Source organism: Notechis scutatus, chromosome Z (genome assembly GCF_049901735.1).
Source record: "Notechis scutatus isolate UNSWTSFEM ecotype Mainland chromosome Z, rNotScu1.2, whole genome shotgun sequence".
Lineage (NCBI taxonomy): Eukaryota > Metazoa > Chordata > Lepidosauria > Squamata > Elapidae > Notechis > Notechis scutatus.
The window spans coordinates 24,862,829-24,881,041 of NC_142025.1; the positions used below are offsets into that span (position 1 = coordinate 24,862,829).

Genomic DNA, 18,213 nt, shown 5'->3' on the forward strand with positions numbered 1-18,213 from the left:
CTTAATATCCACCAGATGTTTCAGAAATCAACTCCCCAAATCTGCAGCAGATAAGACTTGAAACTCAAAATCTCGGTACCAAGTTATGGAAAGCTGCGTTGTTGCATGGCAGCCAGAATAAAAATATATGAGTGCCAAAATCAATAGTAAAGTGGATCACTTGAATTCAGCAGATTGAAACTAGCCAAACATTAACATGATAATATCTAAATGACAGTTGTATACTATGTATATTCTAGGAGCCTAGAATGGTATTATGTCATATAATAAATAAACTCTCTCTCCTAAATATATCAATACATATCAAGATTTAGATATATATTCAGAGAGCCAATTTCAGGAATTTTGAATTGGCCTGATTTGAAATCACTTTTTGATCAGTGTAAATCTGTGATCTGTCCACATAGCAATAGCCAAACAAGGCTTATAAGGCAGTCTTTGGGTCAATAAATTACTCTGCATTTACATGGTTCAAAGTTTATCTTTTATTTGGTTTTAAATTAAAAAAATAAATTTCATTATTAAAGAGTGGAATGAGTCTAAACTAATGTTTACATTTTAGTTCACTTGGTTTAGAATACCACCAGAGAAACAATAAAAGAGTACCGTTATTATCCCAAAACAGACATCTTTTTTTTTTAAGAAAGATTGACAGTGGCAGAATTCTGTATAATTGGAAAAAGTCTTTAACATATTGACCACGAACGTTAGAACGAAACAGCTGGTATCCGTGCTCTCCATACCTAATGGCTACCTCGGTCTGTCACAGGGTTTGGGTGCATTATACAACAGTGCTAATGTCATCTGCTTCATCTGGTTTTTTCTGCCTACTTGGCAGAGATTTCAAGTACTCCAGGTGCCGGCGTGCATCCTCTTGATTTTGCCGCACATAGTAAACTACATAGGATATCACCATGGTGAACCAGCCAAACATGGTGACTAGCATGGCATAATCTGTTGTCTTTTTAGGAATATTACATAGGTCAGCATCAGCTGCATTGAGAAATGGCCTACCAGCATGTTCATCTAAATCGGAGGTCTTACAGATGACACTGTTGGCTGTTTCATGGTTGGAAGCCATGCTTCTCAAGACTTGCTGAAGGGTGCAATCACAGTGCCAAGGATTGTTAGCAATTCGAGCCCTAGCCTTCAAGTTGTTAAAAGCATTTTTGTGCACGCTTTTAATCCGGTTGTCTGACAAGTCTAGCATTTGCAAGGTTTCTGCCACCCCTTTGAAAGAGTGCTCATCAATGAATTCAATTATGTTTTTGGATAAGTTGAGGACTTTCAATTGGTGCAAGTCCTTGAAAATCTCATTTGGGATGGATGTAATCTGATTGGAGTCTAAATAGAGAAGGACAGTTTCAGGAGGAAGATCTCTAGGTATTTCTTTCAAGTTCGCATTGCTGCAGCTGACATTTAAACCTCCAGAATGAGAGCAAAGGCAACCTTTGGGGCACATACTGGCAGAATGAAAGCATAGTATCATGAGGACAAAGCTTTGTAGAAGCAGACACATGGAGAGGGAGCGAGTTAACCACAGGTCTACCAAATGCATGCTGGAATGTCAGCATAATCACCCAACCGCTTCTCATTTACCCAAGAGTGGCGGCAAAGTATCTCAGGAACAAAACTGCAACCTCATTCTCACCAACAATGGAACTCAAGAACAGGTTAGTATATAGACATCTTCATGGTTGGTTTGCTTTTTAAAAGGACATTCCTGGAAAAGGAAAACAAAAATACCTTTTAGAAGACTGTGAGGGATATTTTTTAAATGATGTCAATATATATCTTAAGGTACGAACCAAGGCAAAACTATTCAGAAATAATCTCCCATTAAGTTCAGTAGGTCTGGTCCCCAGATAAACATGTAGAGGATTGCAGTCAAATGGGAAATCTTGATGGCAAAGTCTAACTTACTAAATGTCCAATGGATTCACTGTTATAAATGACCTTAAGATGTTCTTTCACTCTAATATCACCATTTCCAAAGCAGACTATTTCTTTTTTAAACACAGGTTTTCTAGAACAGCAATAATAAAACTTAATTACTTTTTTCCATTTACAGTAGCAGACACATTAATCAGATTTGCAGTGAGACTCATGCAGCAGTGACAAATTAAGCAAGCTTTTTTGTGGTTAATGACTTTGCACTACAATGTTCCATATTGCTTTAAATCCAAATTAAACTATTTGAGGAAGCCCTTTTTTTTTTTTACAAGAATGTACTTATTTTTCAGACAAACCAAATACTGATAGTTCTGAAGTCATGAACATGTTTTTGCATGAAGTTCACAGGCATCTTGGTTGGGACATTATGGGAGGTGTATTGGAGTTGCCAATCTAGGGAAGACTGAATGTTTTCATCTGCTTGTATGATAAAGAATTTTGCTATAAAAGCTCTAAAAAATTATCAGTGTTTTATATGTATGTAAAATAAAATCTAATGACATAAAACTTGTTTTTTTTCCAAGAAACTCAATTTATTGAAAGGGAAGAGGGTTGAAATAATTTGAACAGAACTTAAAGAGATTGTGGAATGGTGAAATACAGTATCTTTAATTTTTTCGTTATGAAGTACCTCCATCTTTTCAATCATATATATCACAAACACATATAACTTTTACCAACAAGCTGAGAAGTTGCATTTTTTCAAGCTGTATTTAAATATAAATGAAGTTCATCTTAACATGTAAGGAAAACAATACTAGGACTAGTAGTGAGTAAAATATTCATTCTTTTATTTTCAGATGTAATCTGGAGAAAACCATCTTAGCAATTGGGTAGATGATGTAAACATTTACCACTGGTAATGAATAGGTTTTCCATTATTGATACATGATGGTTATCTTATTATTTTTGAAGACAAATGAGTAAAAGCTATTTGGATACGAGAGTTGTTGTATACAAGATGGGTGGCAAATAAATTTTATAAATAAATTAAGGCAGAAAGTATTCAACTCTTATGGCACCCAAGAACAGTGAGAAGTGTTTTCCAACAAATTTTATTTGTAAATGGGGCAAGCAGAGATCCTACGAGAGAAATAGTTCTGAACCCCTTTTAATATGAAACTACTCTTGAAGAATATTTTAGCATAGCTTTAATATGCACAAATGTGATGAATAAATAAAATATACAGCAATATAATCTTAGAATTTGAGTTCATTATTATCATATCAAGAGAATGCTATCTCTAACCTAGGATATGAGCATTGAGAAAATTCCAATTAACCTCTCTATATCATTTAAAAAAAAACACAATATAGAGTAAAATAAGATCCAAGAACCTGCCAACTTATTGTAGCTCAGTTACTTTGATGAAGTGCCTTGGGGATTGGAAGGAAGCTTCTTAAGTTGCTCCTTTTTTCTGTCAAAGAGGTAGAAAGAGATCTTGCTGAATGAATCACATGGTGCCATCTCAAATCTTATGGTCAGAAGATCTTAAAGAAAAGAAAAACAAAATGATTGTTTTATAAGGTTGTGCAAAATTGAGGAGTGGAACAGTTCTAGATGTTTAAATTGGAAAAATCCTATGAGCCATAGAAAATAAATAAACACATGTATTTTGATGATTAGTACATACAGGGTTGTTTCACTAGATTGGAACATATGGGAAAGAGAACCTTTAGTTGAATTCTAAGAGAAATATTATATATATATTATATAATATAAGTAATTACTTTTGAGAAGAAGTAATTAAAAGGTAGCATACATTCTGAAAGAACTAAAGATGTGTTTTATATAATTTTTATATAGGTGAGAATGAAAGAGGGAGAGAGCTGGTAAATGTACAGGGATTTTGGCTGCATAAATCCAGATGACAATTAGAGTACACCAAAGAATTACCATTTTCTGTATTTCTTTTCTGTCTTCTCATGATGGAGATTTTCTCAGCCAAATTACTTCATTTTACAGACACCTTTCTCAATGAAATCCTTGTGAATCACACTCCTACTAATGAAACTTTACACAAACCAAACTATAAATTCTACCTACCCTTGCATTAAAATAATTTCTTATTTCTTATTGTTATACCCCACTTCTGCCATATGATATACATTTAAAGACACATAAAATTATTTAAAAAAAATAAACTTAAACTCAACTAAGAAGTTTTCAGATTTTCTGTTTGCAAAAGGCTATGAGCTTTCTGTAAGGATTGACTTTTTCTTCAGGCTTTTGGACCAGAGTTTTAGGAGCTCTGTAGGTGATGTGATGTTTCTTTTGGGGGTTAACCAGGATTTCATGAATTTATATCCAGAGTTATTAGCATGAGGTGGTGACTATGAAACTTACACCAAACAATCAGCATTAGCATTTAGAGATTATGTACAAAATTAAATCCTGACAAAAGTCTATGGAAATATCTTTATCAATAACTCAGTTATCAACAACATAGAAAGAAATCAGTGGGATAAGGCACAAAGTCCAAGTACAAAAGATGTTTTCCTCTACAGAACAACTGCAGAGTTCAGTTTTACATTTCTCAATTCCAATTCTGTAAGTCTGTTTTGATATACAAACAAGAAGTTGCAATTTAAGAAAAATATAAAATCTGAAAGTTGCTTAATTATTCCCTGCTATTGTTTTGTTTTTCTTATTGTTGGGAGGGGGTGGTTGCAATTTAGATACTTAATTAAGATATTTTTGTTTTAATCATGATTTATGAAAATGGTTGCCATATAATGGTTAAAGTCAGAGGTGGGATTCTACCAGTTCGCACCTATTCGCTAGAACCGGTTGTTAACATTCTAAGCAGTTCAGAGAACCAGTTGTTAGAAGAAATTACTGGCCTAATCCTGTAAGGAAGGCAGGAAGGAAACATTCTGCTGTTGCTTACAGAAACTGCCTCTCCGTTAACCCTTATTACATTCTTGGCAGGACTAGACTTCCTATCTCAGGAACGTCTCTGGAGTTTTTTTCCCTTCCTTTGCTGGTACTTAGCTTGTGTGGAGTGACCATTCAAAGTTACAATGGCACTGAAAAAAGTGACTTATGACCATTTTTCACACTTACGACTGTTGCAGCATCCCCACAGTCATGAGAGGCCAGGCGAGGAGATGGATGCCTCAATGTGAGTGACATTGAGTTGGCTACACCCAGCCAATAACATGACCACCAAGCCATGTCCACCCAGTCACATGACCACCAAGCTACTCCCACCACATAAGCCACGCCCACAGAACTGGTTGTTAAAATATTTGAATCCCACCCCTGGTTAAAGTGCTAATAAACAAATATGGATCTAATCCATGCTCAGACATGGAAGTTCTCTGGATGACTTGGCCAATCTATCTTTCAGCTCAACCAACCTCATCAGGTTGTTTAAGAAAATTGGGTGGAGGGAACAATGATACGTGCCTTAAGCTGCTAGGAGTGATATGGTATAAATCAAATAAATGAAATGTCAGTGACATGATTTGCAGAGGATATTGAATTTGTAAATTATTACAGCCAGATTTATATATAACATTAAGCCAAAATCAGACAAATCACATTATGGCTACAACAGCACTGAAAAATTGACTCATCACTGTTTTTCACACAGAATCATAGAATAGCAGGGTTAGAAGGGACCTTGGAGGCCATCTAGTTCAACCCTCTGCTCCAGCAGGCGACCTTATATCATCTGGATTATTTTGGTGCCTCTAACAGAGAGGAAAATTGCCAAAAAGGAGAAGGAATTTACTAGGACAAGGCTGCCATGCCGAGGAAGGCAGACCTATATAGTCCTTCACTTATGACAGTTGAGCCCAACATTTTTGTTGCTAAGCAAGAGTGTTGTTAAGTGAGTTTTGCCACATTTTACTCAATCCATGACATCTCATGAGTCTAACAGTCATGTGCAGACTAGGGATATAAATCTGAAGGTGTGTGTAATGTTCTAATGCAGGGATCCCCAACCTTTTTGACGCCGCGGCCCGGTACCGGCATCAGCTGGGTGCTGCGGCCCGGTACCGGCATCAACTGGGCGGCGCCATCTTTTTGACAAAAAGATGGCGGCGCAGCGCTTCTGGTGAGCTTTTCGGGTAGAAATGGCTTTCTACCGGAAAAGCTCACCGAGCGCAGATGCCGCCATCTTTTTGATGAAAAAGTGCCCGGTGAGCTTTCTACCCGGAAAAGCTCACCGGAAGCACTTTTTACCAAAAGATGGCGGCGCCCAGCAACCAGCAGCCCGGTAAGAGTTGTTCCGCGGCCCGGTATCGGTCCGCGGACCGGCGGTTGGGGACCCCTGTTCTAATGTACAGAAGTTATAGTTAAATGTGTGGCAGAAAGTGGACTCTGGGTGTATTTTTCCAAACGTAGTGAGATTGAATGTGCATAGTTTTGGAAGAACTCTGTGTGTGTGCGTGTGTGTGCATGTGTACATACACAAAATATATATAGGAGATAATTTATCTTTTTGTGTGTCTATACACACACTATAGTATGTAATATGGATGTACACATATGGCATATATACATAGGATTAAATAGTGTATTTTGGATGTTCAGTAGTAGTAAATAAGTAGGCAGGGAAATTGCATCTCTTTGAGGAAAGGTCAGGCAAGGCACCCCTTGACATAAGTAACGGCAAGTTGGCCACACCTACCCAAACACATGATCAACTAGCCACGGCCACCCAGTCACATGACCACCAAGCCACGCCCATAGAACAGGTTGTAAAAAATTTGAATCCCACCCCTGGATGAGGGGATCGTTTAATAAAGAAGTGAATATAGAAGGCTCTCAACAAATGGTGAGAAAAGATGAACAAAATATTCAGGTGATGGATGAGAAATAAGTAGTGGTGGTGGGGGAAACAAATCAAAATGTTACAAAATAAAAAAAATTAAAACAAAAAGACAATAACAATAAACACTAAGAATTGAATAGACAATTCCCCAAAAGTTTACAATAGTGGAGATGTCATGCCCCTGGTGGAGTCTGACTCTGAGGAAGAGGAACAGCCAACAGGGAGTGGGAGTGTGGCTGTAGAGGTGGTGGAGGAGGCTGGGGAAGGGCAGAGGCCGGCTGAGTAGTCCAAGGAGGATCCAGGCCCATCCCCTATCCATCCTAGGTCACGCAGGGAGGAGAGGATCAGGGAAAAGCGAGGTCTACTCAAGAGGAGATTACCATGATCCTCCTCGTGGCTTGCAAGTGGGAGCTATGTATATAAGTTTTCAACTACGTAGTTAGAATTGCTGGAGTCAATTAGTGTTTACCTTGAAAGAAGCTTATCTTTGCTGCCATTCTTCCCATGGACTTTTCTTGGTTATTTTCCTGGAGTTTGTAATTAGTTATCTTGGCTTCCTTTGGAACTCTCATCAATGCAGTTTGTTTTGGATTTCTGTTTGCCTCATTATTTACTTTTGTGACTTTAAACTGTGCCTAATAAAACAGTGAAGTTAAGTTGAAGGCTTTACTGGACTTTAATATATGTTTTGGGTTTTGGGTTATTTTGAGAGACTACGGGTCATCACAACAGAGGAAAAAAAGGAGAATACTCTCAATATTTCAGCTTCTATATTTTAAACTTTTCTTAAAAGAACAGTAATTTACAAACTTGTAAACTTTTGCAGTGATGAACATCAATAGAACCAAGACCTTGAACAAGTATTTGCCCAATGATGGAAGTGGAGCTTCCACAAATAGATGCTTCTTCTTTGTGGTCTATATGGTGGTTAAGATGCTGGACTAAGATTAAGAAGAGCTATGTTCCCAGTCCATCTTCAACCATGGAAGCTCATTGAACTGGGCATTTTCTCAGCTCATTGGCCATGAACTGGACATTTTTTTCTCAAACCTACCTTGGAAATAGTTGCTAGGGAAAGGTGGGTGGATGGAATACTGTATGCACTGCCTTAAGTTCCTGAAGGAAAAATGGGATGTAAATCTTACAGGAAGATAAGTTTCCTGTTCACAGTCTCCCATATTTCATGTACAATATCTTGAATATGGTGTGGATGTACATAATTAAGCATAATAACTGATATGGGGCTCAATACTAACCACAAAAACAGTCTTGGTGGTCAGTACTGACCTCGCTACTTTCTGACATCGGTTAATAAAGGCTTTGATGGGGCTCACTGACTTACAGAAAACAGTAAAACTGTGACCCACCACCTGCAGCCCAAAATGCTACAGTCCAGAAAAACTTGTGTTATCAGATTGTCTTGAATTTAGAATACTGTTCTTGAATGTATAAAATGGCTCTTATTACATCAATCTAGTGTCATTTGTAATATTTTAAGTTAAAGGTAAGTGTAAGAGTTCTCTGTCCAGTCGTATCACTTCCATTTCTTGGCTGAGGAAACCAGCATTGTCCAAAGACACTTCTATAGTCATGTGGCCTGCATGACTACGCTGAGGTGCATGGAACATTGTATCTTCCCAATGAAGTGGTACCTATTAATCTATTCCCATTTGCATGCTTTTGAACTGGTAGGTAGACAGGTATTCTGAGTTAGAGGTGAATAAATTGTAGTGCGTGAATAGATTTTTTTCAAAGTCCCAAGCTCATCAGCTCCTAGTAACTGATCATAACACCATGAAGGACAAAACACTAATCAATGGAGAAAATGTTTTTGAAAAATGAACAGTAAATTAGGCAGGTAGCAAGAAGTTTAAGCAAATCACTAATTAAATGAATAATAAAGATGACGCAATTAATCACCAAGTATTACTTCCAAATGAGAGAACACAATCATTATCTAATACAATAAACTTTGGCATTTTATTTGAGATCAAATTTAAAGTGAATATCTTAAAGTCTAGATTTTTAAAAAAATTAAATTTCAAACTGGGTTTTAGCTTCTACAAAGACTATAGAAAGAAATCATTAATACTCTCATGTCATGAACAATTAACACAAATATGAAACAAAGTTTTAAAGCTTAAATTAGATTGCTTCACCTCTGATGGATGGACCCCAGTGAATTTCAGAGGGACCTGGTGGCTGTTCTTTGATCTGCTTCATAGTCTTCATTACTATTATTATTTGGAATAGGGAGCTGGCTGAAGCTCTAGATCAGATTGCGCATGTGACTTTCCCCCTTTTGTTGACCATTATTCCATGTGCTTCATGAAGGAGTTGGGGGGAAATGAGAAAAGAGACACGAGAGAAGTGTCACCTTTGTGGCACTCAACAAAGGATGAACTTAATTGAATCCAGATTAGAACTACTTGTGACAGTAAGGATAGTGAAATACTATTACTTCTCCATTGTGTCTTCAAATAGCCATCCCACAGCCCTGTTTTGGGTGATACATGCCTTCTTGGGTAGAGGGGGCTTGGATAACCTCCTGTAGGAAGAATTTGTTCAGAATCAGGACAAAGTTGCACGAATTAACTTGGAACTGAATGCCAGTCTTGTTCCAGGGACAGAGATGCCAGAAGATCAGTTTTGTCCAATTATCTTGGGAACAGGTGAACCTCTGGGGCCTGAGCAAATGGATAAAGTCCTTAGGTTGTTGTTGTTGTTGTTAGTGGTGAAGTCATGTCCGACCCATCACAACTCCACGGGCAATGCTACTCCAGGCGTTTTTGTCCTCTACCATCTTCTGGAGTCGATTTAAACTCACGCTTACTGCTTCAGTGATTCCATCCAGCCATCTCATTCTCTGTCATTCCCTTCTTCATCATCTTTATTTTTTATTTTATTTTTAAATTTTTTTGCATATCTCTATTTACATTGTTAACAGTACTGTGTCATTTATAACACATATATTTACATCTATTCCTATACATTAATTCTTATTCCTGTGTTCTACCCATTTATACCATCTATCCCTAACCACATAATATTCTGATTCATCCTTGCCTTTTAATTCTGCTGTGAGTTTATCCATCTCAGCACAGTCCAGTATTTTTTGTATCAGGTTCTTTTCGGATGGTATCTTTTGTTTTCCAGCTCTGTGCAAAAAATATCCTCGCCACCATTATTATCTGTAAAATGATGTATTGGATTTGCTTGCTAAATTTCCCTTTAATTATTCCTAATGAAAATAATTCAGGTTTAAATTCTATTTGGTGTTCTGTAATTTCTTTAACATCTTTGTCCAATATTTTTTAGCTTTTGGGCATTGCTACCACATGTGAAAAAATGTTCCATCTTTTTGTTTACATTTCCAACAATTTGATTTTGTATTCAGATATATTTTGGCCAATCTTGCTGTGGCTAAATGCCATCTATAGAACATTTTATATGGATTTTCTTTGTATGCTGTTGACAATGTTAATTTGCAGGTTTTGGTCCATGTTCTTTCCCAGTCCTCTAATTTTATGACCTATGTCCCTTGCCCAGGCTATCATTAGTCCCTTCACTATCTCTTCTTCTAATTCCACTTCTAATAAATAACTGTACAATCTTGTTATAAATTTTTCTTCCTTACCTGTCAAAATGTGGTTCAACTGTCGTAAATCTTTTTCAATACCATGTTCCTCTAAATCTTATCTGAACCTGTAAGTATGGCTACCAATCTACAATTATACCCTGTTCGTTTAATTCTTTGGTTGTTTTAAGATTCCCCTGATTATCTAATAATTCTTTGTATCTAATCATTTTCTTTGTATCCATTGTATTTGGATAGATTCTGCTTCCATAGGTGAGACCCAGCTCGGTAATTTCATATAATATTTTATTTTTACGTTTTCCCATGTTTGTATTAGTGATTCCCTTATCTGATGTCTGTGAAAATATGAATGTGTCTTTATTTTTTGCCCCATAGAAAGACATGCCACTCTGCTTGTAGGTCATGATCTTCAATTGCTAGAATTCTTTTATTTTTTAAATTTATTCACTCCTTTATCCACATTAGAACTGCCGCTTGATAATACAATTCCCATTTGGGGAGTCCAAGGCCACCTCTACTTCCGCTATCTTGTAGCATCTGTAAGCTTATTCGTGCCAAAGCATATTTAAGGGGAATAACGATAGCATATATGGCAAAAGTAATAAGGAAAAATGGCATCAAAATTTAGATAATATTAGGTTACAAAGAAAACCGCAGGATGAGAAAGTAAAGGGAGAAATGGTCTTAGCCAAACATAAATTAAATGTGATAGATCAGGAAGAAAGAGCAAGGGACATGAAAATGGCGAAACAGAATTTCTTTGAATATTCCAACAAACCAGGGAGATGGTTAGCCTATAAATTAAAAATAGAAAGGGAGAAAAGATTGATACAGGAGTTAGGGGATGAAAATGGAAACTTACAGCAGCAAATGGTAGAAAAGAAAAGAACAGTGCAGAATTATTTTAAAGGATTGTATAAAGAGGAAAAGGCAAATAAAGATAATATTGAACAATACCTAAAGGAAAATGGTCTACCAGAAATAAGAGAGGAACAGAGAGAAATGTTAAATAGATAACAGCTATAGAATTGGGCAAAGCAGTGCAAAAACAGAAAAACAACAAAACTCCGGGCCTGATGGACTCCCTGCAGAAATTTATAAATGTTTATATGAATGTTTTGAACCAGTGGTGTTAGATCTGTATAATGATTGTATTGGAACAAGCTAAATTACCTGAATCATGGACCAAAGTATATCTTTCATTAATCCCAAAAGAAAATATGGATCACAAATAAATTAAATCTACAGGTCAGTCTCACTATTAAATGCAGATTATAAAATTTTCACTGCAATAATGGCTGAAAGGTTGAAAATAGTATTGAATGAAATAATACACCCAGATCAGAATGGTTTTCTACCTTCCAGACAGATAAAAAATAATACAAGAATGGTGTTAAATGTCCTAGAATATTATGAAGCCCATCCAGAAAAGCAGGCAGTACTGATTTTCTTGGATGCTCAAAAAGCATTTGACAATCTTAATTGGCAGTTTTTGATCCAACAGTTGAAAGATATGGGATTTGGAACAAAATTTGGAAAAATGATAGGTATAATATGCTCCAATCAAAAAGCTAGGGTGATCATAATTGGAGAAAGTACTGAGAAGTTTGAAATAATGAAAGGAGTGAGGCAGGAACGTTCAATGTCACCTCTACTTTTTATCTTAATGCTGGAAGTGCTTCCAACCCAAATCAGACAAAATACAGAAATAGGAGGATTGAGGATTAAAAAAGAGGAATATAAGGTACAGGCATTTGTGGATGATTTGATGTTTTTTTATTGAGGAAACAATAGAGACAGGGAATAATTTGATACAAGAAATAGATATGGGGCGGTAGCAGGATTAAAAATTAATAAAGAAAAGACAAAAGTGTTCGCCAAAAACTTGACAGAAAAACAAAAATAAGAGTTAGAAAGAGAGATGGGATTGCAAATTGAAAAAAAAGTCAAGTATTTGGGAATTTGGCTAACTAGGAGATGTTCTATGAAAGAAGACAATTATAAGAAGTTATACAATAGATAAAGAAAGATTTAATAAATTGGGAAAAACTACAATTATCTCTATTAGGAAGGATAGCTATAATAAAAATGAATGTCTTACCAAAATTATTATATTGTATTCAGACAATTCCTATAAAGTTAGATAAGAATTTTTTTGAGTAATTGAATAGAATAGTTACAAAATTTATATGGCTGGGAAAGAAACTATTTTCTGTCCAATTTCTAAAAAAATTTCATGCAATTTGCTATAGAATTCACTTTGATTTTCGTTTGGGGCATAATAACATTTGCTTCTGACCTTTCTCTACTTCAATCATCAAAATTCTTCCATTTGTATCAGCATATTTATATACTGCCTTAATTCCTTCTTTGGTATATACTGCTATTCCTCTCTGTTTCTGTTCTGCCAAAGCTGCATATAATCCTTCCTAATTTGGGGTATTCTAAACATTTCCTATATTGTTCTTTAATGTGTACTTCTTGTAAGCACATTATTTCTACTTTTTGTTTTGCCAATCTTGTTAATATTTGTTTTCTTTTGGTGGGTGAATTCAATCCATTAATATTTAACAATATTAGCCTAATTTCTTCTTCCATCGCCCTATTTGCAACTTGGTATCTGTCTTCTATTAATTCTTATGGCCCTTTGTGGGTATATTCTTAATCTTATTCCTTCTTCCTCCCTTTGTTTGGTCTTCCTTGCTTTCTCCTTCTTGTTCTATTTCTCCTACCTCCTGTTGCTGGTCCTCCTGGCTTCCAATCTCGAACTCTTCCTTGCTGCTAGTTTCTTCTTCCACTCCCACAATTTGGTCGTACAAATTCTGTGCCTGATCCAAATTGTCTGTCCTAATCCTCTTCTCCTGCCTTGATACCAGCATCCCCTCTGGAATTAACCACCTAAACATTTTATTTCTCCTAATCAGTTGTGTTGCAAAAAAAATTGTAGTCTCTTCTTTGTTCTCTTACTTTCTTTGGGATCTGTTTCAGGGTTTGTAATTCTTTATCTTTGTATATAAGGGATTCATCTCTCATTATTTTTATCCCTTACTTTTTTTCTAGCAAATCTAACGTGGACTTCTTATGGTAATCTGTTGTGTCTTGCGTAACTGATATGGATTCTGTAGAATTCATCTATTTCATGCAGAATTTCTTGTCTGTCTCTCTGTCGTGCTTGTGCAATCCAGTTCCGCCATGATGGTACCCAGATCTTCCTCTTTGCTTTCCAAAACATTCTGGAACCTCAAGTAGAACGCTGCACGATCCATCTCCAAATGGATAATTTGTTCCTCTAATTCCTTGTTCATTGTCATTTTTTGTCCACTAGCTCCAATTTCTTCTCATTTTGTTCTGATATAATTTCCACCACCTGTATTTTTTGTTTATTCTTCTCAATGGCTTGTTATATTGTACCTACTTTTGCATCCAATTTATTAATGTCCTCTTTCATTTCCACACGGTTTTTTGACATATTTTCCTGCATCCTCATCATGGTTTCTTGAATTGCCAAAAGCAAAGTTTGCGTTGTTTGTATATTAGATGTTACACTTTGTTTCTCCGCACCCAACATACTCTCAATCGTCTTTTGGCCAGATGGACATGAAACTATCAATGATGGATTAGATGTTGTCTTCTTTGCTGTTTTCAAGGTTGTTGTTATGGCACTTGTCATATTTCTAAGACTTCTGTTTACTTCTGCCCACACCACCATCCACTTTGTATTTTATTAGGAGTTGCCTTATATTGGTCTCTTTTCCATGCTAATCACTCTACTTTTTATTGTCAATGTCTTCTATTTAATTAGTTAACCCAACCTCTTAATTTCCCTTTATTATTTAAATAATTAAGTCTTTCAGTTTCAATATATTTCTACATATCACAGATTACAAATACTACAAATATTTGCTTCTCACTCCAGTTTCATCAATAAACTCTTATCTTATATATAATATATAATATATTTCTTAATTCCTTTTGGTCTATGTATTAAATGTTATTCAATTCTATTGAGTAATAATTATGTTAAATAATAATTCAGTAATAATTCAATAAATAAAGTAATAATTCAACAGTATATCTATTACAACCCTATTAATCATGTAATCTAATTAATCAATATCTCTATTAGAAAGAGTATAGTTATAGGTATAGGCTTAAATATATTGAAGTATAAATACAGTATAAATATATAAATATAAATATATAACTGCATCTATAAATGTATGCAATCAATATATAGTTTTTATGATTACAATAAGTATATATCTATGTATTTTTTCAGATTTTCTTAACTTCTCTTAGTTTAAACTTAATAGGTACTCCAATAGTCTTACTCAATCATTCACTGTCAGCACCATCAAAAACTGACTTTCAATATAGTTCTGATTATTTCAGATGTTCCTCTCTCCTCCTCCAAATCCTAACTTTCCGCTTTCCCTCTGCTACTTTCTGATCATTCTGCCACTCTTGCTCTTCTTGCCTTCAAACTAGATCCTCAGTTCCTTCTTATTTTTTATTTTATTTGGTTTGTCAATTGCTTACAAGATAATAGGTATAAGTAAAAACATAGTTATGAATACATGGATACATATAAGAAAAATAAAAGAAACAATAGGACAGGGATGGTAGGCACGTTGGTGTGCTTATGCACGCCCCCTACAGACCTCTTAGGAAAGGAGTGAGGTCAATAGTAGACAGTCTAAGGTTAAAGTTTTTGGGGTTTGGGGAAGAAACCACAGTCAGGTAGAGTATTCCAGACATTGACCACTCTGTTGCTGAAGTCGTATTTCCTGCAATCAAGTTTGGTGTGGTTAACCTTGAGTTTGTATCTATTGTTTGCTCTTGTATTGTTATGGCTGAAGCTGAAGTATTCGTTGACAGGTAGGACATTGCAATATATAATTTTATATACTATACTTAGATTGGACCGAAGGTGGCATAGTTCTAAGTTTTCTAGGTCTAGAATTTCAAGTCTGGTGGCATAAGGTATTCTGCAACAAGTAGAGGAGTGGAGAACTCTTCTTGTGAAATAATTCTGGACTTTCTCAACTGTGTTAATATCAGATACATAATGTGGGTTCCAGACTGATGAGCTGTATTCGAGTATTGGTCTAGTAAATGTTTTGTATGCTCTAGTTAGAAGTGTAATATTACCAGAGAAAAAGCTACATAAGATTAGGTTAACAACTCTTAATGCCTTTTTGGCTATGTAGTTACAGTGGGCTCTAGCACTTAGATAATTAGAGATGAGTACTCCAAGATCCGTGACAGAGTTTGGATCATCAACAAGGTCTTGACTATTCAGCCTGTATTTATTTTCTGATTTTTTTTTGCCAATATGTAAGACAGAGCATTTATTTGTTGAGATTTGAAGTTGCCATATGTTTGACCATTCTGATACATAGTCGAGGTCTTTTTGAAGGGTAGCAATATTGTCTGTGGTGTTGAATAGCTTTACATCATCAGAGAAGAGAACGCAGTTGCTCTTAATATGATCACAGAGGTCATTTATGTAGAGTATGAAGAGAGTTGGTCTTAGAACACTGCCTTGGGGAACACTCTGTTGACAGGTACAGAATTTGATAGGATGCTCCCAATTTTGACCATTTGTTGTCTGTTGACAGGAATGCTTCTATCCAGTTATGTTATTCTTCTTGATTTTCATTCGGAGCATAGATTGCTATCATATAACGATGATGGAGTTAACTGAAGCACTTAACAAGCAAAATAATGGAAAGGCACCAGGCCCAGATGGCCTTCCAGTGGAATTTTACAAGACATTACAAGAATCGTTGAATACATTCAAGGTATGATAAAGACTCTAAAACAGAAGGTTTCTACGATAAACTGACTGATTTAGATAAGATTTTGACAGGTACTGATGAAAAGGTGATTAAAAAATTGTATGGATACTTATTAGAAATTAAACTAGAAGAAGAACAAGTAAAAGAAACAATGATTACTTGGGGGAAGAATTTTGGATAAGGGATTGATTTAGAGAAATGGCAAAAATTGTGGTCTCAAAATTATAAAATGACAATGTCAACAGCATATAAAGAAAATTTGTATAAGATGTTTTACAGGTGGCATTTTCCCCTGACAAGAATAGCAAGAATGTTCAAGAACAAATCTGAAAAATGTTGGAAATGTCATCAGACAACTGGCTCATATTACCATATGTGGTGGACTTGTGCGGATGCTAAAAAATATTGGACTAAAATCCACACGTGGTTGGAAAAAATGACAAAAAAGTATATAGATTTGAAACCAGAGATATTTTTTATTGGGAATTTTACCTGATACATATAGTAAAGAATTGAAATACCTGATTGTAAATGTATTAACAGCGGCTAGGATTGTATTTGCTAAAAACTGGAAAAATGAGAAAATACCATCACAGGAGAAAATCATTAAGAAAATATTGGAATGTGCTGAAATGAGTAGATTGACATTTGAAATCAGAGAACAAGATGATAAACAATTTTATAAAATTTGGGATCTATTCTATCAATGGTTAGACAATAAAACATGGTAATGAAATATGTAGATTCTTAGAAAATAATATATAAAGATGTATTCTTTTCTTATTATATCTACAAAATGATTGTAGGATAGATTTGAGATGATAATATGAATTGTCATAAAATAGACTGAATAAAATATGGATTATTTTGTAAAACATGAATGAATAATAGTATAGTCAAATGATTGATTAACGATATTAATGTACTTAGTAATATTTGATTGACAATATGAGAACATACACAGTGAAATTGTAAGTGATGACTATGAAGTGGATGCACAAAACAATTTGTAAACCAACCAACATACTGTATGTATATATGTGGAAGATGGCTTGATGTTTTTATGTTGTGTTTGCCTTTTGAAGTTGTAATTGGGAATCACATTGTTGTGTTGATTTTTGTGTGGACTTATGTTGAGACAAAAGTCAATCATGCTGTGGTCACTGTTGGAAAAGGGTTCTTTAATTTGTATTCAGTAAATTGAATTCAAACTATTGCAGAAGATGAGATTGAGGCAGTTGTTAAGTCTAGTATTGTTGGTTACTAATTGTTCCAGTCCCAGGTTTGTTACAGCATTGTAGAAGGTTGCATGTATGGGTTCAGTTTTACATTTGTTTAGGGTCCAGTTAATGTGAGGTAGATTGAAGTCACCAAGAAAGATAAAAGTGTGTGGGCAGGATGTTGCCCATGTTAGTAGTGAATTTAGCTTGTTTACATGTTTGATGTCATAATCAGGGGCTCTGTAACATTGTAAGAATTGAAATGTGATATTTAAGGACAGTTCACAGACAATGGTCTCAGGAAGAGCAAGATCTTGGGTAAGTTGGATGTTTTTTAGACGTAAGGACTTTTGATAAAAGATAGCAACACCAACTCCTCTACGGATTTCACGATCTGATCGGTAAACATGATAGTCTCTTACTGTGGTAATGGAGCCAGGGAGAGATGCATTGAGCGATGTTTCACAGACAAATATGATGTCGAATTTAGCCATATTTAGTAAGAGGAGAAATTCAGGTATTTTATTCACAAGGCTTCTTGCATTGAGTAGCTTGCATTTAAGGCCAGTTGTAGTTGGAATTGAAGTAGTTAGGGGCGTAGGTGCCTAGTTTTGAGTGATGGAGGGTTGGATGAGGTAGGGTTGGATGTGGAGTTGTGGGTTGTGTGACTTACTTTTGATACAATCAGCACGGTAGTCAATGTAGAAATCCTTCTCTCCTTCTCCTCCTTCTGATCCTCTTCTATCTGATGTCCACCCAGTCATTTCTCTTTCACCACCTTGTCGTTCCCAGTTTCCTTCCTTTTCATTTCGCTGCCCAGGATCTCAGGTTTCCTCCCTCCGATTCTCTTCCTT

At 35.6% G+C, this 18,213-nt stretch overlaps 1 protein-coding gene across 7 annotated transcripts in view; it reads right to left on the reverse strand.

Annotated features, from left to right (window-relative positions):
* Positions 1-279: 279 nt before the first annotated feature.
* LRRC3B (leucine rich repeat containing 3B) overlaps positions 280-18,213 on the reverse strand; it is a 134,684-nt gene continuing 116,750 nt past the window's right edge. For 3 of the 7 annotated variants that reach the window (XM_087948114.1, XM_087948112.1, XM_087948115.1), the window contains 3 exons: positions 7,210-7,375; positions 3,292-3,444; positions 280-1,723 (listed from right to left, as the gene is read on the reverse strand). In XM_087948114.1, the coding sequence (XP_087804240.1) occupies positions 782-1,558 (777 nt within the window). In that variant the 5' untranslated portion in view covers positions 1,559-1,723; positions 3,292-3,444; positions 7,210-7,375 and the 3' untranslated portion in view covers positions 280-781. The remainder of the gene's footprint in view (positions 1,724-3,291; positions 3,445-7,209; positions 7,376-18,213) is intronic. The other 4 variants (XM_026685757.2, XM_087948113.1, XM_087948117.1 and 1 more) reach the window with 2 other exon arrangements.